General features: G+C 39.1%; 1 protein-coding gene across 1 annotated transcript in view; it reads right to left on the bottom strand.

The window, feature by feature from the left end:
* Positions 1–13,899, bottom strand: part of MYSM1 (Myb like, SWIRM and MPN domains 1) — a 38,848-nt gene extending 24,949 nt beyond the window's left edge. The window contains exons 1-6 of the mRNA XM_017877251.1: positions 13,803–13,899; positions 9,556–9,634; positions 7,607–7,677; positions 5,389–5,466; positions 4,071–4,149; positions 271–369 (exon numbers count right to left, since the gene is read on the bottom strand). Coding sequence (XP_017732740.1) covers positions 271–369; positions 4,071–4,149; positions 5,389–5,466; positions 7,607–7,677; positions 9,556–9,634; positions 13,803–13,870 — 474 coding nt within the window. The 5' untranslated portion in view covers positions 13,871–13,899. The remainder of the gene's footprint in view (positions 1–270; positions 370–4,070; positions 4,150–5,388; positions 5,467–7,606; positions 7,678–9,555; positions 9,635–13,802) is intronic.
* Positions 13,900–27,727: the final 13,828 nt, after the last annotated feature.

Below are 27,727 nucleotides of genomic sequence, written 5' to 3'. Positions count from 1 at the left end.
AATACAATTTGCTTTATAGGATATTTTTGAGCAATTACTATTTTGTCCATTTAACTTTATAAAATTAAATAGAGTAACGATATCTATTTAATGGCAATACTCAAAGCACTGAGATATGTTCTGAGGTTTTGTATAGTACTATGTGGGTATAAAATACTTTTAAAACTTTTAACAGTAAGACCTTAATGCCTGAATGAAAGAAATACTTCTGCTTACTTTGTTTTTTCTAAATATTATCATTATTAACTAGGATATTGATATTCTGCTTACCTTATTTTTAAAATACTGTCTTGCATAGCTCTTCACTTGTAAAACAGTGCGGCTTCCAATTAGCTTTGAAATTTTGGTCCATCTTCGGCCAAATTTAGCCTGTATTATTAAAATTGAAAAAAAATTGCTTTTGATTTACTTATGAATAGTCCAAGCACCTACCACATTAAAAAATAAAAATTAAAAAACATACATCTTTATTTTCTGAAGCACATAATAAAGTCTTCTATATAGACTATGCTCTTAAAATCAAAGCCTACATTCTTCTTTTGGAATCTGAACTACTGAAAACTGATGGAAATGATTTAGAAACTACTTTTTAAAAAGAACACCTATCTAAATGAAGATATCACCTAACTGTATGAATTCATATTGTAAGTTATGATGTTCCAAATCTAAAATAACTTTTTAAAATAAGTAAGTGCCTGAAAGGGGGATAGGTTACATTTTCCATTTATATGATCGACTGAACATGTTCTGTGCTAATTTCAACACTATTTTTTAACCCAGATTCCCTATTTTGCAATATCCATTAGGTGTCTTGCAGCAGATTTTACTCTGTCAGGTATCACAGTGAACTGACCTAAAAGACTAAATCACAAATGAGGAAGTCCTGCAACAAATGTCTTCTTTGTTAAGATGCTATAAGCCCCAAAGTTCTAATTACCCGTTTCATTACTCATCAGAGTTTCTCTTGCATGTGTATATGTTGCACACATTAATAAATTCTGGTTTTCCCTGTTAATGTCTTTGTCGGTTTTTATTTCATTTTTGAGGCAGGGTCTCACTCTGTTGCCCAGGCTGAGTGCAGTGGTGTGATCACGACTCATGCAGCCTCAACCTCCTGGGCTTAAGCAATCCTCCCACCTCAGCCTTTCCAGTAGCTGGGACTACAGGTATGCACCACCTTGCCTGGCTAATTTTTTATTTTTTGTAGAGATGGGGTCTCACTATGTTGCCTACCCTCCAACTAATGTCTTCTGACACCTCCCACACCTTGGTGTCAAAGGCTGTGTACCTCGTAACACTGAAGCTGTGGAGGGAAAAAAACAAGAATGTGAGGGAGCTCCTGAGTGTTCTCAAGTACAGAAAGCAACACATAATTTGACAGCTAAAAGGGATTGTTGGGTATCAAGTCTAACTATAATTTAATACGTAAAGCCTCTTTGCTATATCCCCAACTTAAGATATTCTCTACTTCCTAAGGTAGCTCAATAATTCTAAATTTTTAGAATTCTTAAAACTATGAAAAACAAAAAACTAGCCACAACTTAGGAAAGCTGACCCTAGGGTCAGATTTACAGCCCAGGCAGTCATGCCTTACAGCAGCAAATCATTTTCAAAGATCTGACCCAAATGATAAATCTTAATTTAAGTAAATTTCTGATATTCATTAGAAAACATGACATTTGGACAATTTCTTAAAGAACTTCTGAAAATTATTAGTAAATATAAAGTAATTATTTAAGATTGCTCTTAACACCTAGCTGAGATCAATTTACTGAAGAACTACTTATCTTTATTGTGGGATGAAGACAAATAGATAACACTGGTAGGTAGCATGGAGATTTGTGGAGACAGGACAGATCTGGATTAAGGTATGATTAGTAGAAGAGTAGGGACTTGGGTACTAGAAAAATTAGGGAAAGAACACGAACAAGAGGAGTAAAGAAGCCAGGCACGGTGGCCCGTGTCTGTGGTCCTAGCTACTTAGGAGACTGAGGCAAGAGGATCACCTGAACTCAGGAGTTCAAAGCCCGGGCAGCATAGCGAGACCCTGTTTCTTTAAAAAAAAAAAAAAAAAAAAAAAAGGTAAAAAAAGAAGGAGCAAAGAAAAATTCACCAGTTTCAAAATAGAGCAAAGGGAGAGTCCCATGCCCAAAAAAGGGAAGGAAAAAAGCCTTTCTTCATCATTCAGTACCACCCAATTCCCTACTCCCAAGCCTGAGCGAATTCAGTCTGTAAGCAAACTTTATCAATGTGTTAAAAAAAAGCTGAGAATACAACCAATAATTCAATGCTTGTTGTGTACGCAAACATTCCAAGTTTAAAATCTCCCTTAATGTAAACAGACAGAGGTCTCTATATCGCTATATAAATAAATACATATTTACTTATATATGGACAAGTATCTCTGAAGGAAAACACGAAGAAGACACTGTTTACCCCAGGCAAAGAGAACTGAAGGCTAAGATGAGTGTGAGAAGACTTAATACCCTATAACTTTAGGAACCTTTTGAATTTTAAACCATGCAAATGTAGTCCCCATAAGTACCACCAACATAAAAAACAACAACCTAAAAATGAACCTTAAATTCAATCTGTTTGCATATGTACGTATGTGTTAGCACAAACTGCACCATGTTGTAAGCTCCTTGCTATTTTGCAGACCTTTGTCAAAGTGAAACATTTCACAGGTGTTCAGGCCATGAGAAATATCCTGCCTAACCACCTGACCACAAGACAAACAAAGGCCCAACTAAAGAAACGTCCCTATCCTATCTTGCTCGACAAAGGTCCAAAAAACACCCGGAACACCATGATGACATCCCGCCGGAACAAGGGCCAGAACTGCCTCATGACGGGAACATCTTATCAATATCCTGCTGCCCAGCCCTCTTCTGCCCATACCTATAAATCGCCCCAGGCTGTAAACAGCAGCGGGCTCTGGCATTAGGTTGGTCCCCCACTTCTGTAGGTTTTATGCTGGACATAAAGCCTGTATTTGCTGTTGAGCTGCCCTCCTTCTGTGTGTGTGTGTCTTTCTTTAACCCTCACCTTCCCTTTAAAACCTAACATTATGTATCTGCTCTTTGATAAGAGGCAAAACACCAAAGTTGCCAGGAATCTTAATAAAATTATTAAAGTTAGATCATATAAATGATAATCACACAACAGACTGAAATATCAATATAAAAAAATCATCAGTATAGGAAAAGTCTTGAAGAGATAAAACCTCAAGATCGTTTATATATTTATATAAGAATATCATACAGTATATAGATGTCATGGTGTTGACTAAAATACAAATACAAACATTTTATTCTTATCATCTGTAGAAATGTTAATGATACTTCAATTAGCATACATAAATTTAATATATACAAATATTCTATATATGTAATGCATAAATACACATAATTTCAAAATTACTTAGAACACTACTAGGTAACATGCACCTTAAAGGAAAAGATATAAACTAATCTCGACAGTATTTTTTTTTAAGTTTCTTCATATTAAGGGGTATTTTCAGAATTAGAAACCAGAATACATATCTTTTGCATTATGCAACTTGTGAACATTTAAATAGATTTCAATGTAATAGACATTCACACACAAAAAAGTTTCTGGTCTTCATTTACAGTCGCTGAAATATTTAGACAGTGTATACAATGCCGAATTTGAATAAAAACTCAGCTGATCACCCCCAACAGTGTCAAATATACAAGTTTTGTTTTGTTTCAAAAAAAAGAGACTACCAAATAATTCTGCCTTTTAATCCAGGTAGTTGGTGTCATGTATACAGATATACCTCAATTTCTTGGATTTTGATCATACCAAAAGAATGAAAACTACAGATCTAAATCTATTTTAGTATTTTAGTACCTTAGATCTAAGTTAAAAGGAATTCTCTTGCACTACACTATAAACATCATTACTCTAACTACAGAAGAACTAAAGGTGTTAAAACCGTAATTAAAAAGAAAATTCAGGTCTCTATAAATTAATTTAACCTTATAACTTTACCAATATTTGTTTCTAGAATTATTTTACTAAAAATTTAAAATTGCTCTATTTACCAGCCCTTGTTCAAACAGCTCTTTTTCTTCTATCGTCCACTTTACTGAGTAACTGGCTGGTTTTGTAGGAGAATGTACCCTGAGGGGAAAAAAAGGAATTGCAAAAAAAATTTCTGAAATGGAACATTCCATATTTATGTCACTAAAGGTTATAGATTGCCATGGGCTAAATTCAATACTTTGAGTCTAGGAATTAAAAATAAACAAACAAAACAAGAAGGCTACAGCCTCTACCTGGGGGCAGAGATTTACCCTGTCACGTGTCTCTAGCTCAGGATGATGGGAGCCCCAAAAGACATAATCCTTGGGTTTGAGTGAGGATAACACTAAAAGACATTAAAGGAAGTCAATGTGACAACAAACAAATAGGCTCCCTTAGACTGGATACAAAGCAGCAGGTGTTAATACATTCCCAAATCCTGAAAGGCATGTAAGAGTTTAAATCGGTTTCACAAATACTCTCTTTAGTTCTTTCATGTAAATCCATGTAAATATTAAGATAGGAAAGAAGTCAAAAACTACAGCATTATATTTATTGTTTTTAAAATTCATTATCTCAAGGAATTGAAAATAAAACTGATGAAGCTCACTCATTTAATTTAAGCAAGCCATTAATCCTTTTGTTAATTTCATTTCGTTGTTTATTCGCAAAATACAAAAGCAAAAGGCTGCTCAGTACTCAACCTCTTGGGCAATTGCAAATATGTAAACCCACCCTTTAAGGGACCATAAACTTCCAAATTCATAAATGCTAAATAACGTTTTTTCAATTATGGGGAAAGGATATTTTTAAAATAGTTAATTTCTTCAGATAATTTTTGAAAGTCACAAATCCAAATGAAAATTTTGTTGAAAATAAGTGAAAATTAACTGACAGAATAAAAGAAATCAAGTCAATTCCAATATATTACATAATAGCTTCTCAAAATTTCCCCATAAATCCCTAGACAACCATATTTTTCACAATATGATAGAACTGCCTATGTAGGGCCATAAAAGAAATTCTGGCAAATAAATAACATGATAAAATTATACTTGTGCCATTCCAACGTCTTTATAAAAAAACCTGTTTTTATATCTCCTTTATGTTTTTGTATAACCCAAGGTCAAGAGGGCTTTTCCACAGGCCAATTAAAAAAAAAAAAATTCTTCCATAATTTTTAACTAATGAAAACAGATTTAGAAATATAAAATATAAGTACATACATGATTTTGCTGTTTTCTGCAGACTGCATCACATGAAAAAAGAAAATAAGGAAGCGTGTGAGGTTTCTAAAATACCATCCAGACTTTTAGAAATAATATAAATTGATTTTACCTTCTCATGTATTTTTTATCATCTCCCTTTTGATCAAGCCAGACTTTTTCCGGTAGTGATTTTTTAGATAAATAATATCTGTGTAATTATTAAGGAAACTTTTTAAACAATATTACAGTCATGTAATTTTTACATCACTTATACAAAAGGTATGCTACATAAATGTTATTAATAGTTCCCTTGTCTTCCCAATTAGAAGTGACTACAAGAAGAAACAGCCTCCACATTTGAATCAAGTTTGTCCAACCCTCTGCCTGCAGGCTACATGTGGCCCAGAACAGAATCTTCTAATGTGGCCCAACAGAAATTCATAAACTTTCTTTAAATATTATGAGATTATTTTGTGATTTTCTTTTTTAGCTCATCAGCTATCGCTAGTGTACTTTATGTGGGGCCCAAGAAAATTCTTCTTCCAGTGTGGTCCAGGGAAGCCAAAAGATTGGACACCCTGGTTTAAATATTTTCTTCCAAAACATATGGAGAATGTAAAAAATAAATTTGGTTGGTTGTCCAAGGCAATTTTGGAATAATTTTTCACATTTCTAAAGCCTACAGAAAAGAATCTAAGGATCTTCTCTACCTTAATAAAAATAGTAAACATTTAGATCAAATCTACCAGGGAACTTCCCTCTTAAAGCTCTTAAAACTAGTCTGATGAAATACTTTAAGATTAGCCTGAGATATTCTTCACTTAATAAGTATTTAATGGCTGTATACAGTATATGTCAGGTACTATGCTAGGAATAGTGCTGAGAACAAAGATACTCTCATTATTTATTTCTATATCTAGAAGTGAACCACTGACTACTTAAGTGTTTTATCTAGACTTGCACAGTGGCCACCAATCACATGTGTGACTTCTGAGCAAATAGTAGAAACACTATTTGCATGAACCAGGATGTACTCTAAGTATAAAACACAGTGGATTTTGGCTGGGCCCTAAGGCTCACACCTGTAATCCCAGCACTTTGGGAGGCCGACGCAGGTGGATCACGAGGTCAGGAGTTCGAGACCAGCCTGGCCAACATGGTGAAACCCCATCTCTACTAAAGATACAAAAAAATAGCCAGATGTGGTGGTGTGCGCCCATAATCCCAGCTACTCAGGAGGCTGAGGCAGGAGAATCGCTTGAACCACGGAGGCAGAGGTTCAGTAAGCCAAGATCGCACCACTGCACTCCAGCCTGGGTTACAGGGCGAGACTCTGTCTCAAAAAAAAAAAAACAAACAAAACAAAACAAAACATGGTGGATTTCAAAGACTTAGCACAAAACAAAGAATGTAAAATTATCTCATGTTTTTATCTTAAATGTTAAAATGAGAATATTTACAATATTTTAGGTTATATAATATATATTATTAAAATTAATTTCCTTTGTGTTAAATGAGGATATTGGAAAATTTTAAATTATATGTGACTTTCTCTGAAGAGCAATAATCTAGGCTAAAACTGCAATGTCTAGGGAGAATTAGAGAATAAGAAAGTCTAAATGGGGTTAAACCTATGATAATTAAAGGTACAGAGACACTCTAAAATCAACATGGCAATAAGTGGAAATAATGGGAACAGAGAAATTCTCGCTTAGTGAGAAGAAATCCATAAAATGAAGATGAAAGAGGTTAATAAACCACTACTTATTAGACTATGACTAGCTATTTTTATAAATCATAAAATCAGAAATCATTTTGTTCAATCCTCTCCTTTTATGTGTATGAAAACTGAGCTATAAATAAGGATCCACAAATGTAGGGAAAAAAAATCTTCATTCTATAGTATTTGTTTTGTGCTTTTATTTAGATTCCTCCCACGTAACACCTGTAAATTATGAAGTGAGAAGAACTTTTACATGTACCAACTCTGTGTCCTTGGACAAATTAACATCTCTGGATTTCGGTTTACATAACTTTAAAAATGCAAGCTTGGACTTAAGGTTCAAAGTGACTTAAATATTCTATCATTTCTACTCAATATTCATGTATCATAAACAGTTGGCTAGTGACAGAAACTCAAAATATGCAATCAGATCTCAGATGTAGCAGTAAAACAGAACCCAAGGAATAAAATGCTGCTTTTTGCATACACAGGCAACATGGTATTATATAATAGCAGTCTGGGGCTGAATAAAATCCATCTAGTAAACAGTGGCCTCTTGTAATTTTTGCATTTATAGATTTTTCTCCCTGAAACCTGTACTTTCCTCATCATCATTAAAGGATACTCTTCTTCCAACAACATTTTCTCAATAACAGCTCTGTTCTCTTCACTGATGGTGTTATCCAAAGTCCAAGGCTATTAAAAGGAGAATATATTTTCTTTTTTTTTATTGCTTTTGAAATTATCTTCTGTTTTGTTGAAGAAAATACATGATAAAATGATTACAAATGACAGCCACCATTTACTGAGCACACAGACATATTTTTGATTACCACAGTAACACTGAGATAGGCATTAATACTTTACCGGAGCGACCACAGCACTACTCGCATTTTAAGTGGAAGAGCAGAGACTTTACACCCGAGTCTGTTGGATTCCCAGACTCATGCTCCCGCCCAGGATGAGGTAATAATCGCCATCCAAAAAAGGAATCATTTGTTAGGCATCAGATGCTCTGTTAGACACTTAACCTCTTTCCAAAACTCGCCACTAACTCTCCTTTTTCCTCAGTTACAATCTCCATGATTCTACTCATTTTCAATGCTCCAGGTTAAATATTTTCAGCTCATATCTCTTCTTCAACCTCTAGACCATAATATCCAACAGCCCATCCAATATTTCTACTTGGATATCTAACTGGCTTCTAGAACTCAACATATCTAAAACAGAACTCACCATCACTTATCTCCACCTGCTTCTCCCTCTGCATTCCCAACTCTACAAAAGGCACTGTTGCTCACTAAGTTATTCCATGTAGAAATTCAGGAATCACTGTGGATTCTTTCCTTTTCCTTTGGTGCCCATATCCAATCTATCAACCAGTTCTACCTCCAAAATATAATTCAAATCCATCTATTCTATCTCTTCTGCTACTACCTCAGGCCAAGTCCCAATCATCAAATCTTGCTTCAATTACTGTGAATGTTTCCTAACTAGTCCCTTTAACTCCACTTACTTCCCTCCAGTCTTTACCACAGTACCCAAAATTAATTTTATAAAAATATATTGCTAATCTCTATTAAATCCATATGAAATGTTTCAATATCCCAGTTCCTTTAAAACAAAACGTAAACCCTTTAGCATAATCCAACTCATAAGTCCTGCATGACAGAACTCTAGCCTGCCTCTCCAACTTTGCCACATGCTGCCACTCCTCCCTTTCCCACCATATTCTAGACACTGGCCTTCAACCAGAGCTTCTGTAGTTGCTGTTCCTTCTGCCTAGAATTTTTTATTTTAACTGTTCACATATCTACCCTTTTTCCCATCAATTTCAACTTAAATCTCACCTCCTCTGAGATTCCCGCACTGACAGTTAAATCTAAACTAGGTTTCCCACTGTGGTACTCTCAGTCAGCATCTTGCTTATTTCCTTCAAAATCTATTACTAGTCTGTCTGCCTGTTTATTATCTAACTCCCTTTTAGAATATAAGCTTCTTGGGAGCAGGAACATGTCTGTCTTCATTATAGTCATATTCTCCAAACCTGACCTACTGACTGGCACACAGTAAGTACTCAATAAGTAATTACTACATGAAGAAATAAGCCCTGTGATAATCCCATTTTTTTTTCTCTGAGACCGGGTCTCACTCTGTTGCCGAGGTTGGAGAGCAGTGGCACAATCAGAGTTCACTCCAATCTCAAACTCCTGGGCTCAAGGAATTCTCCTGCCTTAGTTTCTCAAAGCACTGGGATTATAGGCAGGAGCCACCTTGCCCACCTACCACTTTTTTAGGTGTTAAGAAACTGAAGTTCACAAATTTGAGAAGTGGTATAGCAAGGATCTGTACCTAAATCTAGCGGGCTCCAAACCTGTTCCTCAACAGGCCATTTTTCAATGTCAAAAGAAGAGGTTTCTATTTCTAAAGTAAGAAAAATACTAAATTTCTAAAAAAGAAAAATATTACATCTGTGATAGTTGAGAACTAGTACTAAGTTTAAAAAAAAAAAAAGCAGCACTCTAGGCAATAAATAACAGCTTAATGCACCTGATATTTTTATAAAATACTTACAATAAGGCCATTCTCTGTTCTCCAAGATGAATCAAGATAGTGATCTTTTTGTAAAACTGATGCTGTATTTTTGTCACTTCTGTAATAATTAAGAAAATGAGTATATAAGTGAAAATCATACTGGTTAATGAATGTAACTCACACAGCACAGAAGCCGGCAGGTAGTAAGGGAACTAAGCAAATGCTTAACAAACAGTTTTAACATCGTGGAAATGCCTGCTCTACCTCTTTGGCCTGTGAAATACATGGTAGTGCTAAGCTACCCCATCTCAATTGTGAAACATCAAGTCTGACTGCTCACTTCTTTTGGTTCTCAAGAATAAACAATCTCATGAGGAAAACAATACCCCAAAGCAGCAATCGCAACATGCTCTGTGACTATGAACCAACAATGCAATTTCAGTTGATTAGTACCAGTACCCATGTGTATACAGGAATTCAACTTTGTGATTAAACCTTTTAGTTGTATCTAAATTATAAAAACCACCATCAGTAGCACCACCCATAAAATGGGAAAAAAAAAAAAACAACTAGATGACAGAAACAAAACAGAAAATACTCAAAGGACAGTACAGTGAATAGATAAGAAAAATGTGGTTTTAATAACAACTCATACAATTTAAAAAATTAATTTGATTTGGAGGCTTTTCAATGTCCACGAGAGATCAAACTTTGTTAATTATCTCACTCTTTTCATTAAGCTCATAAGAACTCTTTAAAGTTACATTGTTTACCCCATATTTGAAAAGGCTGAATAAGTTTTAGGGGGCTCAATCCATGATATAAATTTAATATTTTGCTTATTGACTTTTTCTAGACCTAGTCTAGTGGTAAGAATTTTCCATCTCTAAGACTGCAAAAACCTTTCAACAGGCTTATAAATTTGAATCTTTAATGAGGCAGTAGTTACAATAAATTGTGGGGCTAATGAACTATTCTCTAAAAGCAATCATTTCTCTCAACTGTTGATGGCAAATAGGCTTAATCTTAAATGCCAACTATGACCTGGAAGAGACTACCAGCAAGGCTAAATAAAGGATTCTGAGACTTGTATTAGCTCAAGGAAACCTTTGCTCAAATAACTAGGTCTGCCAAGAGTTCAGAAAGTAGAACCACTATCATTTCAAGTTAACTGTAGAAATCTTTTTATTCCTCAATAAGAAGAATCAGCAACACTCACACTCTGGTAGCTACTTCTGGATATCTGCCTGATTACCACATATTAGCATGTTTAAAGCTTGAAATCACCTTTCCTCCCAAATCTGCTACTCTTCCATTGTTCACCATCTCACTCAGTGGCACTACCATCTCCCTAGTTATCCAAGCCAGAAATCCAAGCCTGCTCTTTTTTCTTCACAACCCCCATTTAATCTGCCCCAATTCTGTTGTTTCTCCCACTTTCCAAATCCAGTCCTTCTAGTGTATTCATACTGCCTCTGAGGTCCTGTAGCTTCCAATCTTATATAATTTTCCTGGATCAATGTAAAAGATAAAGCTGTCAAACCATTCACCTCCCCTCCTTTATCTTTCTCCACCCATCTCCATCTGACATACGTATAAGACTGCTGTTTATGTCATCTAACAAGAATGTTACCTCTATGAGAGCACAGACTTAGTTCTGATACACTGTTATATATCAGTGCATGGCATTTAGAAAGTAATCAATATTCGTTGGACTGAATGAACAAGGTCGGTGGGGCATGGATCAGTCAGATCTCTGGAAGTTAAAAAATGAGGATTTTTATCAAAAAACCAACTGGGGAGTGAAGAGAATAACATGATCTGATTTGGATGTAAGAAAGATTACTCTAACTTCAGAATATAACAGAAGGGGGGTAAGGAGACAAGGAGCAGTTAAGAGGGAGAGATTATAAAAATACTCGAGAAAGGTAACAATAACTTGCAGCTATGGGACAGTGAGAACAGGAAGAAGTGAATACAGTTGAGAAGATATTTAGACAGAATCAACAGCCCTAAATAACTGATAGGGTAGAGGAGTAGAAGGAGGGAAGTAAGGAATGATGAAGTTTAGGTCTGTGCTTTGGGTGACTGGGTGTGTGTAGGTGACATTTACTAAACTAGGGTACAGTGAAGAGGCAGATTTGGTGGGGAAAACCTATAAGGTGAAACTGAGATGCCTGTGGGACATCCAAGTATAGATAGATTCAGAGAACTGGATAAATGGATCTGTCACTTAAGAGAGAGATCTGGGTTGGTAACAGATTTGGGAAACATAAGCTGGCAAGTCAAAAATGGTTGAACACTGGTAAAACTTCATATCATTCAACCTAACAAAGAGAAGTTGAAGTCTTGAGAAGGACTGTGTGGTCAGTGAATAAAAGTCCGATGAGAAAACTCCTTGCAACACCAGGATGTAAAGAACATTAAGAAAAGAAGGATGAGAAAGAATGGTAGAAGTAGAAGAGAAACCAAAAAGTTTCAATGCCACCTTCTAACTTTGACATCTAGCACTTACCAAGTGCTTACAAGTGTCTATTAAATTAATCCTCAAGGGTTTCACAGATGCTATCATCAACTGTAACTACATACTTCAGAGAGTACTATTACACTAAATTCCATATGGTTGGAGCTCCAACACCACTGGGCACTATTTACCAAAATATAATATTAATGATACTCCTTGGGGTTGTGTAAGACAATGGTTGTAACCATCACCAGGAACCAATAACCTTTGTAATCGTGCTTGTTACCACGAGTGCTACTGGTGAGTAGACCTAGGCCTCAACTAAAATAAGAAGAAAAGAAAAGGGGAAAATTAAACACAATCAGAAAAATTAAGATAAATCTATGGAAGAAGCATACAGCCAATGCCCTCAGGTGATCAATCTTTAGTGTTTCCAAGGCCAGCCCATTTCTTTCTAGACTGCAGATAAGTATCCCTGCCAACCTGTTTCATTAACTTGTTGTGAAAAGCAAATTAAATCAAGCATGCAAAAGCACTTGGTGAAGATTTAAACACTACATGAATGTCAACAAGTATTGTTATTAAGGGCTCCTTACTCATCTGCAAAGCTCTGAGGGACAATGACCATATGAGTTTAATTACCCCTCATGTCTTTACAGGGCTTTAGAGTTAATGATACACTTCTAAACACACTATGTTAGTACCTCAAGCGCTGGGTTAGTACTTCTCCCCAGTTCACAGAGGCCCTGATATTAAGCTGAACTACATGAAATTGCCACTTTATAGAACAAAAATGGTCTAAATATTGGCAATTTCATATGGTTCAAGCTAATACAGTTCTAAGGAAATTGTACAAAATTATAGACATAGCTGGTTGACTTTAGAACTCAGGTCTTCTGATTCCTGACTAGTATAGTCATGGCTAGACTAAATGACTTGGACTCCATGGCTAGACTCCATGACTAAAAGGAGACTCATTTTTCATTCAGAAAGCAAGGAGTCAAAGGAGGTTCCGTGTCAAATCACACTAGGTTGTTTGTTCTGCTGGAAGAGGTATTTTAAAAAAATGTGATCCCTCACTGGATTCTCACACTACTGTCCCCGAGGGTAACAGGATGGTAAAGAATACATTTAGAGGGCACCTACCGTATGCTTAAGCATATCTCACAATTATTTCATTTGATCTTCACAATTTCATGAGGCACATATCATGACTCTCAGTTTAAATATGAGCAGTCTGAGGCTCAGTCAAGTTAAGTATCTTGCCCAAGGTCACATTGCTATTAACTGGTAGGGCGAGCAAATGCAGAAGGAAAACCCACAACTGTCCAACTCTAAAACCTAGCCCCTTTAAGTGAAGCTGCCTCTCAGAAGTTTTACAACTATCCCCATGTGGAAGGGATGAAACGACTCGCCCAAGGTCACACGGCTAGCTAGCCACAGTGTAAAAGTCCCTGTGCTCAGGTCTCGTCCGTAGCCGCTCTTGTTCCTAGTTACAGTCGAAGAGATCCTGAAAAGGAGGGAACGGAAGAAGGAATCTAAATGTAAAACAAACGCAATGTGGTAGGCGAAATCGGTGCCCTCACAGCATCCGGCAAAAGGTGAAAGCGACACAGGAGTACCTGAGCTCCCGGTAACCCCCCTGCCCGCTGGGCTCGGGACAAGCCGGCGGGCGCGGCGCCTCCCAGGCCCACAGGAGACCCTGGCCCAGGCGATAGTCTTCTGTTCCCTTTTCCCTTGCCGGACCTGCAGTTTTCCCAGGGCCCTCTCCTTGAATCAAGTCCCCTTTCCGCCCCAGAGAGACCCGGTCTGTAAGCCTCACCCTGGCTGTGCCCCCGCCGCCGCTACCACGTCCCCTTCGATATCCACATCAGCCTCTTCAGCCGCCATGATGGGACCTGACCCCGTCTATCCTCCCGAGAGATCCCGCGAGACGAAGATGGTCCGAGGGCAGGGCCTAACGCGTCACGGGGCGGGGTTGAAGTGTCGTCCAGCCCCTCCCGTGCCGGGAGGCGGGGTTTCCAGAGCAAAGGCGCCCCCAGAGGCCTGGGGCTTCGTCTTTTCTAATTTGTTGACATGTAGCGACCTTGGGAAGTGGCCTACGCCTGAGCTTTTTTTTTTTTTTGAGACAGAGTTTCACTCTTTTTGCCCAGGCTGGGGTGCAGTGGCGCGATCTCGGCTCACTGCAACCTCCGCCTCCCGGGTTCAAGCGATTCTCCTGCCTCAGCCTCCCAAGTAGCTGGGATTACGGGCCACCACGCCCGGCTAATTTTTGTATTTTTAGTAGATACGGGGTTACACCATGTTGCCCAGCTGGTCTCGTACTCCCGACCTCAGGTGATCCGCCCGCCTCGGCCTCCCAAAATGCTGGGATTACAGGCATGAGCCACCGCGCCCGGGCCCGCCTGGGCTTTTAAGAGCTTTCGCTCTTGCACAAATTCTTTGGGATCTCACTGCTGTCATTGATAAAATGGGAATAACAGCAACATCTTTCTGGGCTGATGAAAAAGTCAAGCCAGACCTGCTTTGTGAACTGTGAAGGTTGCATACCTGCTGGTTATTTAAGTCTCTGTCTGTTTTTTTAAAGAAAAGGGTCGTGCAGCCCTTATGTGAAGTCGTTCAGCATTTCACCTAAGTGCTGAACAACTTTTATTTTAAAATTCAACAAATATTTAAGAATATAAGTTATGATTGTGTAATTTATTTTGTAGATGTCTTTGCAATTTAAAAATCACGCTCATGACCATTAATCCTTACAGTATTCCAGTGAGGTAGGCAGAGCTAATATCACCAATTATACTTTACAGGTGAGGTAACTGAGGCCTGGAAAGCTGAAATGACTGCCCAAGGACATGTAGCTTCAAAGACAGCTGGGAACAGAATCCAGGCTTTGTTGACTCTACTGAGTGCTCACCATGTGGAAATCACGTTGTTAGAAATTGGAGGATAAACCCCACTTCTGTCTAGTTTAAAGTTTCTCAAGAAAGTAGATACTGACGGCCAGATGCGGTGGCTCACGCCTGTAATCCCAGCACTTTGGGAGGCCGGGGAGGGCGGATCACAAGGTCAGGAGTTCGAGACCATCCTGACCAACATGGTGAAAACCCGTTTCTACTAAAAATACAAAAATTAGCTGGGCGTGGTGGCGGGCGCCTGTAGTCCCAGATACTCAGAAGGCTAAGGCACGAGAATCCCTTGAACTGGGGAGGCGGAGGAGGTTGCAGTGAGCTGAGATCACGCCATTGCATGCCAGCCTGGGTGACAGAGCGAGACTCCGTCTCAAAAAAAAGAAAAAAAAAGAAATTAGATTCTGCCCTTCTGCATTCCCCTGCCTTAGCATCTATCACTCACACCTTGTAATTTTGCATTCGTCTGCCTCCTGCCCTGGACTGTGAATTCCTTAAGGACAAAGACCACGTCTGCTAGTCTTTCTGCTACCAATATTCAGCATAGTGTATGACACATAGCAGATGCTCAATAAATATTGAACAGAGGAATGAATGAATGAATGAATGAATGAATGAAATGACCTCACTTCTCACACTTTTCCTAATTTGTCCCATCTCACCTTTGTTCTCAGGCTGTACTCTGAATATGATGGCAAAAGATGGAGAGAAAGAATTCTTAAGAGGGAGTGCCCACTTCAGAAACCAAACACTGCTAGGGCCCATTCTCAGGCCACCATGGGTGTGTTACTTCTGTTATCAGTGGGCTTATCCAGTAACCAGTCCGTCTGGTAACACCATGCCTGGCACAGAGTAGGCACTTGAAGATGTCTGTTAAATTTAACTTAGAGCAGGATTAGGGTTTCTTAAAAAGACGTAATGGGCTAAATCATCAAAACAAATGTAAAGTGGATATGCTTTTCACTGATTTTACATAGCAGGCAGGGATGGGGACCCTGGCAGGGCTGTCTGGATATACATCATATCAAATGAGAATGGTGCTTTCTAGAGCATAATGCAGAATACCATGTGAACAGCATCTCTGGCAATGCAGAAGCAAAGATGTTTCTGGTCCAGTGCCAGGTATCAGCAGGCATTAAAATACATGTGGAAGGAAAGCCCTGTACAGAATTCAGATTTGCCCAATTCGTCTCAAAACCCACCTGAACAGAGACACTGGCATAAAGCTTTCCTGTACACACCCCACACCATGCACTGGGTCCATTGGTTTTATGTGAAAATGGCTCGTAAGAGTCTAGGTCTAATCCTTCCAACAGGATAGAGCTATGAGCTCACATGCAGATGAACTCCAGAGGCCTGGTCTACTGTTTAAAATTCCCCATAACCCTGCAACCCTAGGACTTGTCGAAAGACTCATTTCTCACCAAGGAGTCTGAAAGCAGAATGAATAATTCAGAATTAGTGTTTCATTAAAGTTGTAGCATTCCTACTCTGCTTGGTACTGATGCGCTGAATGAGATTGACTCAGTCTCTGCCCTCATAAAATCAATCAAATGTGCAATTTCAGGCTGGGCACTGTGGCTTATTCCTACAATCTCAACACTTTGGAAGGCTGAGGTGGGAGGACTGCTTGAGCTCAGGAATTTAAGACCAGCCTGAGCAGCATAGTGAGACCCTGTTTCTACAAACAAAATGAAATAAAACAGATCACTTGAGCCTGAGAAGTACTGCTCTCTAGCACGGGCAAGAGTGAAACCCTGTCTTAAAAAAAAAAAAAAAAAAAAAAAACCAATTCCACAACAATGTAACAAGCTCCATGTCTGTCTGCTACAGATGTCTGCTAAAATAGTAATAATCATAATAATAAGCTTCATGATGGAGAACCTACAAACTGCTGTGGGATCTTGGAAGAGGGGCACTTAGCTCAGAATGGACCCTTTCCTTTATTGTACTTCTGAGGAAAACATGGGTCAGTCAAAATTTGAAAGTACCACTTTAGACCTTGGGGAATACAAAACAAAAACCCCTGTTTCTAACTTAAAGAAAGAAGCAATGGAAAAATACTAGAGGGCATAGTGCAATGCTGGGCACTCACACAGAGCCAGGAATAGTATCTATTCCCACTGGCCAGACTGAAAAATCCTCATGATTCAGGTAGACAATCTGAAGGGTATGAAAGGAAAATAAACCTCAGGACCCCAAAATCACTAAGCCCAGGGAAAAGTCAAGCTGGGAACTATGTCAGGCAAACCTGCTTCCACTTTATTCCTAAATAAGATAGCTGCAAATATTAGGAAAAAAAAGCTACATATCTCCTTCACAACCACAAGGAAATTCCTTGTGGACCTCAAGATCTTTATCCAAAACAGTTCTGTTGAATTTCACCTTGGCAATGTAAATTGATAGCTCATCTTCACAGGTGGGACAGAAAGTCACCCTCTGCTCACCTGAGACAAATGCATATCTGACTGCTTCCTCTGCCCTATTGTTAATGTAAAAATGCAGGTTCACTGAGCCAGTCTATGTAAAAATGCAGATTCGCTGAGCCAGCCTAAATTGTGTATTCAGTGAGAGGCTGAGCTCATTTAAAAGTGGGAATTGAGCTCATTCAAAAGAACGCAACGTTTTATTTCTTATCTACCTAAGACCTGGAAGCCCTCTGCCCCACCACCGCTGTCCCAACTTTCAGACACATATTGATTGATGTCTTCTGTCTCCCTAAATGTATAAAAGCAAGCTGTACCCCAACCACCTTGGGCACATGTTGTCAGGACATCCTGAGGCTGTGTCATGGGTGCATCCTTAAACTCAGCAATATAAATCTTCTAAATTGATTGAGACTTGTCTCAGGTATGTTGAGTTCACAAAGGTATTGCCCAAATAGTGGAGAATGCTTAGCTCTGGGTGAAGCACTGTTCTGGCACTGCCGAACAAATCTTAAAGGCAAGACCTAAAAGGATCAAATTGTTTCCTGGTAACTTCACTGCATACACCTCTTCTCCTAAAAGTCTCCTGTATCTCCTAAAAGGAATACAAAAATAGCTAGCACTAAACAAGGTAAAATTCACAATGCCTGGCATCCCATTACCAGACATGCAAAGAAGTAGGAAAATATGACCCATAATGAGGGGAAAAAAATCCACTGAAACCCACCCAGTAGTGGCACAGATGTTAGAATTACTACACTGGGACATTAAGACAGTTTTTGTTGTTGTTGTTGTTGTTTTTTAGATGGAGTCTCACTCTGTCGCCCAGGCTGGAGTGCAGCGGCATGATCTTGGCTCACTGTAACCTCTGATTCCGAGATTCAAGCAATTCTCCTACCTCAGCCTCCTGAGTAGCTGTGATTACAGGTGCCTGCCACCACGCCCAGCTAATTTTTATACTTTTAGTAGAGGTGGGGTTTCACTGGTCTTGAACTCCTGACCTCAGGTGATCGCCTGCCTCAGGCTCCCAAAGTGCTGGGATTACAGGCATAAACCACCTCACCTAGCCTAAAATACTTACTATAACTGTATTCTATATGTTCAAAAAGTTAAATAGAGACATGGAAAATACAAAAAGAATGAAATTGTTCTTCTAGACCTGAAAACTACAATGCCTGAGATGAAAATACACTGGATGGGATTAATGGCAGGTTAGACATTGTAGAAGAAAGGATTCGTGAACTTGAACACATAACAAAATTAGCAAGCCAAAATTAAACACATGGAGAAATAAAGAATATTAAAAATAAACAGAGAATCACTGAGCTGTAGGATAAATTCAGGCTTCCTAGTATACATGCAGTTGGAGTCTCTGAAAAGCAGAGGGTGGGGAGGTCAGGAAATATGTTTGAAGAAATGACTGAAAAAAATTTCAAATTTGAGGAAAACTATAAATTCACAGATCCTGAAACCTTAAGGAACCCCAAGCAGGAAAAAAATAAAAACAAAGAAAACCGTACTATGGCCTATCATAATCAAATTCTCAAAACCAGTAACAAAGAGAAAACCTAACCAGAGAAAAAAAGGTAACCGGGCACCGTGGCTAACGCCTGCAATCCCAGCACTTTGGGAGGCCAAGGCTGGCAGATCACGAGGTCAAGAGATCAAGACCATCCTGGTCAATATGGTGAAACCCCGTCTCTACTAAAAATACAAAAATTAGCTGGGCATGGTGGTGCCTGCCTGTAGTCCCAGCTACTTGGGAGGCTGAGGCAGGAGAATCACTTGAACCCGAGGTTGCAGAACCAAGATCACGCCACTGCACTCCAGCCTGGGTGACAGAGCCAGGTTCCATCTCAAAGAAAAAGAAAAAAGAAAAAAAAGAAAGAAAGGCACATTACCCACAGAGAGAAAAAGATAAGAGTGACAGCAAATTTCAGGTTGAGAAGAATGGAAGGAAGAAGAGGGTAAAGCAACGTCTTTAAAGTATTGAAAGGAAAAAAAAAATCAGCCAACTGAGAATTCTATACCTCATTAAAATACCTTTCAAAATGAAGACAAAGTAAGGGCTTCTTAAAGATATGCAACATCTGAAAGAAGTCGTTCTCAATCTACCTATACTACAAGAAATGTTGAAGGACATCTTTCAGGCAGAAGGAAATGATATGAGATGGAAATCCAGATCTACATAAAAGAAAGAAGAGAATAGGGAATTAGGTAACTACATGAGTACATATGTAAGCTTTTTTTCCTAATATTTAAATCTCTTTAAAAGAGAATTGTCTGTTTAAACAAAAATAACATAGTGTGAGATTTATAACATATATATGTTATATATATACTCATATGGACTGTTCATACTGATGTAAGCTTTGTGGCAGTTAAGATTCTAAAAGCAAGGAACAATTTGACTACATGCAGCAGTAATGTAAGGTCCAGGAGGGAAGAAATTGCAAGGAAGAAATTACAACGCTATATTGTAAAGTTCATATACTATACAAGTAGTGATATAATATCACTTGAAAGTGCTATTACTGTTATATGTTAAAAATATGTACTATAGCCAGGCACAGTGGCTCATGCCTGTAATCCCAGCACTTTGGGAGGCCGAGGTGGATGAATCACGAGGTCAGGAGATCAAGACTATCCTGGCTAACACGGTGAAACCCTGGCTCTACTAAAAATACAAAAATTTAGCCAGGCGTGGTGGTGGGCACCTGTAGTCCCAGCTACTCAGGAGGCTGAGTCAGGAGAATGGCGTGAACCCGGGAGGCGGAGCTTGCAGTGAGCCGAGACTGCGCCACTGCACTCCAGCCTGGGAGACAGAGCAAGACTCCATCTCAAAACAAACAAACAAAAAATGTAGTATAAACCTTAATACAATCAGTAAAATAAAACAAAGTTTGAATGTTAACCATAAAAACATATTAATATATTACTTCTATTATTATTTTTTAAAGCAATAAAAAGGGGTTGTGAGGGGTTGCTAACTTGCTGAAGGACATAGAACTAGGAATTAATGGAGCAGGAATTCAAACCAAAGCCAATTTCAAAGCTAATGTTATTTTTTCCCACACCAGACTGTCGTATGTGTGTGTGTGTGTGTGTGTGTGTGTGTGTGTGTGTGTGTATAAACAATGTTTCAGCTCTTGGGTCTATAGAGAGTTGACCCTCAGAACTTGTGAATAAAAAACAACAGATTGTCTTCAGAGTTAAAAGGTGAGATCACCTCATCAGAGCACAGCTATCCAAGTAAACAAATAAATGTAAAGACATTCAGGCCCAAATGAATTCACACATCTATGTTCACAGTAGTAAATGCTGTCAACGCACTTCCAAGCAATGTCCAAGGAATAGGAAGCTATAGTGTTACAAATTTCTGGTTCTAGTGTGGAGGAAGATTCTAATATTTTCCATCCCATTAGCCAGACCACCTATATTATGACAAGATAAACTCTGTGAAAGAATGGACTTTGTTTTGTTTATTACTTCATTCCTACGGCCCACAGCAGTGCTGGCTGTATAGTGGGCACTCAATAAATATTTTTTGAATAAATGGTTCCAGAAGGCCATGACTAATGGCATGAATCCATTACACTGGAAGCATTTCTAACTCTCCTTGTTCTGATTCCACACTCAAAAAGCAACCTTCAGATTTTGTGATTTATTTTCTCACAAAACAAGAGAATGGCCAGGCTTGGTGGCTCACACCTGTAATCCCAGCACTTTGGGGGGCCGTGGTGGGCAGATCATCTGAGCTCAGGAGTTTGAGACCAGCCTGACCAACATGGCGAAACCCCATCCCTACTAAAAATACAAAAACTAGCTGGGCATGGTGGTGGGTGCCTGTAATCCCAACTACTTGGGAGGCTGAGGCAGGAGAATCACTTGAACCTGGGAGGCGGAGGTTGCAGTGAGCCGAGATCTTGCCATTGCACTCCAGCCTGGGCGACAGAGCGAGACTCTGTCTCAAAAAATAAATAAATAAATAAAACAAGAGAATGGACTGTTCATACTGATGTGAGCTTTATAGACACGTGGCAGTTAAGATTCTAAAAGCAAGGAAAAATTTGACAAGCTGGTGCCTACATCAGTCTTGCAAGCATTTTAGGTAGTGTGAGTCAGCCTCCTGACATCTGACCACTTTGTACATTGAGAGAATAAGCCATGCTTTTTTTCAATTAAAAAAGTATTGATACATAATATTTGGACCTATTTGTGGGGACATGTAATATTTTGTTACCTGCATAGAATGTGTGATGATTAAGTTAGGGTGTTTAGGCTATCCATTACCTTGAGTATTCACTATTTCTATGTGCTGGGAACTTTTCAAGTCCTTTCTTCCAGCTATTTTGAAATAAATATTATTGTTAACTATAGCTACCTACTCTGCTATTGAACATTAGAGTTTATTCCCTTTGTCTAACTGGATGTTTGAACCTATTGACCAACCTCTCTTCATCTCCCTGTCCCACACATCTGTCTATAGGCTTTTTAAGTATGCTCCAGGCAACCTTTCTACTTTATACATAGTCACATCACTTTTTACTAATTTTGTACACAGAACCAAGGGCCAAATGCCAAATCCAAGTGAGGTATCTCCACAGTTTAACATTATGTTAAAAGGAACGTTTTCAGATGATCATACATTTTCTCATCAAAATGAACTTTTATTCCTAGTCCCCTTAAAAGAGAATTGTATATTTAAAATACATAACACTTACATAGGAAAGAACATTTTTATGCATTATGGTACTCTGCTTTCCTGCAAACTGAATTAATGTCAGAACAATTTTAGACTGGAAGAGGAGGAAGAAGAGTTATAAACAGAAAGGGTGGGTCAGGACTAATATAATCACCTGTCATATCCCAGATATTGTGTAAGGCAGAATCTTCCTTGGACCTCCCAGGAATCCTGCCAAGTAAGTAGTATTGCCCCCATTTTAGAGGTGAGGGTAACAAGATTCAGAGAGCCACCACAGCTGGTAACTATCAGAGCTGGGACTCCTACCCAAGTCTTTCTGACTCTACATTTACTGTATTATATTTTTATATTACAATGGAAAGAATATGGTATTTTGCAATATCATGTGAGCTGGTATTTTCTCATTTTGTTTAAGAATAAATTATAAGTAGGCAATTTTCTGATTCGTTCAAGGCGCTTCATCTAGAAATAAGTAGAAAGTATATTTTAAAGGTTGGAACTTTGTCTTCAGTTTACAAGTTCCTTTTCTGCCAACATCAATACCTTCTATTTCCTTTGTTGATCCTAAAACAAAATTAACAGGAGATGCCATACCTGTAAATCCTCAAGGATGTTGTTAGAGGAAAATTCAGTCAATAAAGGGTCTGTCTCATATTTCTACTACATTGTGTTTGAATCCATTGGGAAGGCCGCTTATTTATTTCTTGTTTTCTCCCATTTTGAGTAAAAAAAAAAAAAAAAAAAAAAAAACCACTGTATTTTATTGAAAAGCAAAGTATAATTGCAATATTAATCCATAAAAAGCTGGCATGTTAGCATTCATGCTAATTAGCTCAGATTTGTAACATGCTTTCAAAGCAGGAAGTGTCATACAACTGCTCCTAATGTTATTATTATGTTATGATCCAAACTGTCAGGTACATGATTGCCAGGGATTCAAAAGCATTTCCATTTTAAAAATACAATAGCTAGTGGGCAGGGAGGAAAACCACTTTATCTATATAGAGGTGAGATAATAGATGGATGCAGACATAAACTTATGGGTTACACTTGGCAGGCATTGGGTATGGCTTGAATTGTTCCAGGAAAGCAAGCTGCATTTTATTTTCTTTTCCCTCCCCAATTCCCTGAAATCACATAAGGTAGCTACTGAAAAAGCTGTTCTCAATATGTTGTAAGGAAAGTCTGCCAATGCACTTCTTACATTTTAATTACAGTAATGCTATATCCATCTGACATTATCTGGAAGGGAAAGAAAGAATGCCAGCATTAATGAGCTCCTACTGTGTGCCAGGCATTTTACATACATTATTTCTTTCCAGCCAGACAACAGCCCTTTGAAGTAGGTATTGTTATTTCCATTTACAGATGTGGTAACCAAGGCTCAGAATAGTTAAGCAATTTACCCAAGGTAATGTAACTCATCATCTTTTCATTTACATCATGCTGTCTTAGATTGGGTACCAACAGCATCATTCAGACTTAATCTTTTCTTCTCAGCAACTCCCATGGAAAAATTATACCTCTTTCCCAATAGCTCCAGGTGGATGGGTATGGTTGACCAGGCCTGGATCTCATGCCATTCCTGATGCCAGATGGACTCAGTTCCACCAGGGCCACATGAAAAAAGAAGGAATTGTAGCCCCCTAAGCAAAATAAGAGTGCTATTTTCAGAGAGGAGAAAAGGATGTCAAGCAGGCAGAATGACAGAAGCCCACTATAGTGTTCTGTGTTGTATAATTACCCTGTGTTCCCCGAAGCCTTTAGTACAATCTGTTAACCACTGCAGACTCATGTTAGTGTTACATCGGGCAAATTACTCAGCCTTTTTAGACTTCTGAGGGTTAAATGACCTATAAAATGATCTCTTCCAGGAGTAAAATTCTTTGATCATGTTTTTATTCATTTCACAGACATTTATTGAACATTGTTATAAGCAAAACAGAAGAATGGGTCTGTTGGAATGCATATGGGTTTATATATGGTTGGCTGGTTAGTTAAGCATGTACCACCATCAAAATATACCCTCTGCCTGACATCCCTACCACTTCCCCTACTCGCAGCCCGTCCCCATTCACGGGGCTTCCTCTCTCCTGCTAAAAGCGCTGGTTCTGACTCAGCTCTGGCCTACTATTGCCATTCTGGAACTCTGGCTCAGAGTTGCTGGATCTTCTGAGTTTTTTAAGAGAAGTCAGAAATAAAAATTAATTTGTGAAAACCAATTTAAATTTTTTAAATACACTGTCGAATCAAACAAACACTTACATGGGCTACATCTGACCTGCAGTTTGTGCCGATTGGTGTGTGTCCTTCGGAGGAGGAGCCGCAGACAAAACTCCTCAGACACCGAGTTAAAGAAGGAAGGGGTTTATTCGGCCTGGGGCATTGGCAAGACGACTGTCTCAAGTGCCGAGCTCTCCAAGTGGGCCATTCCTGTCCCTTTTAAGGGCTCACAACTCTAAGCGGGTGCATGTGAGAGGGTGGTGATTGATTGAGCAAGCAGGGGGTACGTGACTGGGGGCTGCATGCACCAGTAATTAGATTGGAACAAAACAAGATAGGGATTTTCACAGTGCATTTCTATACAATGTCTGTAATCTATAGATAACAGAACCCATTAGGTCAGGGGTCGATCTTTAACTACCAGGCCCAGGGTGCGGCACCGGACTGTCTGCCTGTGGATTTCATTTCTGCCTTTTAGTTTTCACTTCTTTCGTTGGAGGCAGAAATTGGGCATAAGACGATATGAAGGGTGGTCTCCTCCCTTAGTTCCACGGGTAATGCTTCTGTGTTCTTATTTTCTGATAGATCTGTCTGGCCCCAGTTACCAGCTTCTTTCTTTCCCTCTCTCTTTTCTTTCTTTCTTTCTTTCTTTCTTTCTTTCTTTCTTTCTTTCTTTCTTTCTTTCTTTCTTTCTTCCTTCCTTCCTTCCTTCCTTCCTTCCTTCCTTCCTTCCTTCCTTCCTTTTTTTTTTTTTTTTTTGACAGTTTCACTCTGTCGCTCAGGCTGGAGTACAGTGGTGCAATCTAGGCTCACTGCAACACTGCAACCTCTGCCTCCTGCATTCAAGTGATTCTTCCTGTCTTAGCCTCCCAAGTGGCTGGGATTACAGGTGTCTGCCATCACACCTAGCTAATTTTTGTAGTTTTAGTAGAGGCAGAGTTTCACCATGTTGGTCAGGCTGGTCTTGAACTCCTGACCTCAGGTGATCCACCTGCCTCAGCCTCCCAAAGTGCTGGGATTACAGGTGTGAGCCACCACACCCAGCCATGAGCTTCTTAAGGGCAGGGAACACACCTCTGTTCATTGTATCCACAGCACCTAGCACGACATACAGTAGTCACTTAATAATTGTTTGTTGAATGAGTGAAGGAATCAACTGGAAAGAATAAGGCCAGGATTTTAAAAATTAAAAACAGAAACTTTATTTTATAAACAGACAATCAATGGATACTTTAAATGAGAAAAACTATGGATAGATAAGATTTTAAAAGCAACTGACAGCTTATACCCATTAGGATGGCTACTCTCAAAAAAACAAAACATAGCAAGTGTTGGATAGACTCTGAAGAGATTACAACTTTTGTGCATTAGTGGCAATGTAAAATAATGCAGCTGCTATGGAAAATAGTATCGTGGTTCCTCAAAAAAATTAAAAATAGAATTACCTTATAATCCAGCAATTCCACTTCTGGGTATATGTCCAAAAAATGGAAAGCAAGAACTTAAAGAGATATTTGTGCACCAGTGTTCACAGCAGCATTATTCACAATAGCCAAAAGGTGGAAGCAATCCAATTACCTCTTAATGGATGAAAGGATAAACAAAATGTGGCATATACATACAATTGAATATTATTTAGTCTTGAAAGGGAATTCTGACATACGCTTCGACGTGAATAAACCCTGAGAACACTGTGCTAAGTGAAACAGCGTAGTCACAAAAGGACAAGTAACGTGTGGTTCCACTTATATAAGGTACCTAGTGTTGTCAAACTCCTAGAGACAGAAAATAGAATTATAGTTCAGAAGGTGGAGTAGAGAGAAATGGGGAGTTAGTTTTAATGGTTACAGAGCTTCAGTTTTGTAAGATGAAAAGAGTCCTGTGGATGGTGGTGATGGTAACACAACAATGTAAATGTGCTTAATGCCACTGAACTGTATACTTAAAATGGATAAAGATGATACATTTTATGTTATGAGTATTTTACTACAATTTAAAAAAAAACAAGTAAAAATAAAGACAAGAGGGCCGGGCGCAGTGGCTCAAGCCTGTAATCCCAGCACTTTGGGAGGCCGAGATGGACGGATCACAAGGTCAGGAGATCGAGACCATCCTGGCTAACACGGTGAAACCCTGTCTCTACTAATAAATACAAAAAACTAGCCGGGCGAGGTGGTGGCGCCTGTAGTCCCAGCTACTCGGGAGGCTGAGGCAGGAGAATGGCGTGAACCTGGGAGGCAGAGCTTGCAGTGAGCTGAGATCCGGCCACTGCACTCCAGCCTGGGTGACAGTAGGACTCCATCTCAAAAAAAAAAATAAATAAATAAATAAATAAATAAAGACAAGAAATTGGAGCATGATTTTGATAAAAATACAAAACCTGACGGAGAAGGGGAAAATTGTTAACATAAATAGAGTCCCAAAGCCCCTTCCCATTGATGAGGGAGAGATCTCTGAAGTTCTAGTGCCTATTTAGAGCCTATACTTTTAGGGGAAATGAAGGGAGACAGAAGGCAAATAACTAAGCTTAGGAAAACAGCTCATTCTGTATTGATTCTAAAGGACTTTTGAAGAATGTAAACCTGTGCTGTCTCCCATTTCTATAGCTCATGCATAGTAGAATATATGTATATACACACACAAAAAGAATACATGAGCACAAAACCTACTCTAGCCCTTCTCTTTATTGTCTAGGTAGCTCCCTTTCTGCAGGAAAAGTCAGCTTTGGAGTAGTTTCCTCACTTAATATCTTTCTAAGCATGCATACCCCTCCCTCCTCTGTGACCCTACAGCCACTGTGCATGCTTGTGTCAGAGTGCTCATCGCTCTGAACTATAATAATCTGTGGCCCTGCCTGTGTCCACACTTGCCTGGGAGCTCCTTGAAAACAAAGACTGTGTCTAAGTTATTCATGCTGGCCCTTTGTAGCTGCCCAGTCAGTGTTTGGGGAATGGATGACTGACACACCCTTTACATTATGAAGCACATTGTTACCTCCAGAGCTTCAAGATACGCAATTCAATGTCATAAATGTTTATTGAGCACCCGCTCTGTGCCAGACACTGCTCTGGATGTTTGGGATACACCAATGAACAAATGAATAAAAATGACAAAGTTTCCTACCCTGGTGGAAACACACATTCCTAGCAGAGGGGGAAAGAAAATAAAAAAGACATAAGGCCGGGCGCGGTCGCTCAAGCCTGTAATCCCAGCACTTTGGGAGGCCGAGACGGGCGGATCACAAGGTCTGGAGATCGAGACCACCCTGGCTAACATGGTGAAACCCCGTCTCTACTAAAAAATACAAAAAACTAGCCGGGCGAGGTGGCAGGCGTCTGTAGTCCCAGCTACTCGGGAGGCTGAGGCAGGAGAATGGCGTGAACCCGGGAGGCGGAGCTTGCAGTGAGCTGAGATCTGGCCACTGCACTCCAGCCTGGGCGACAGAGTGAGACTCCGTCTCAAAAAAAAAAAAAAAAAAAAAGAAAAA

This window comes from Rhinopithecus bieti, unplaced genomic scaffold, assembly GCF_001698545.2.
Source record: "Rhinopithecus bieti isolate Rb0 unplaced genomic scaffold, ASM169854v2 scaffold_6380, whole genome shotgun sequence".
Classification (NCBI taxonomy): domain Eukaryota; kingdom Metazoa; phylum Chordata; class Mammalia; order Primates; family Cercopithecidae; genus Rhinopithecus; species Rhinopithecus bieti.
This window is presented reverse-complemented; position numbering and strand designations above follow the sequence as displayed.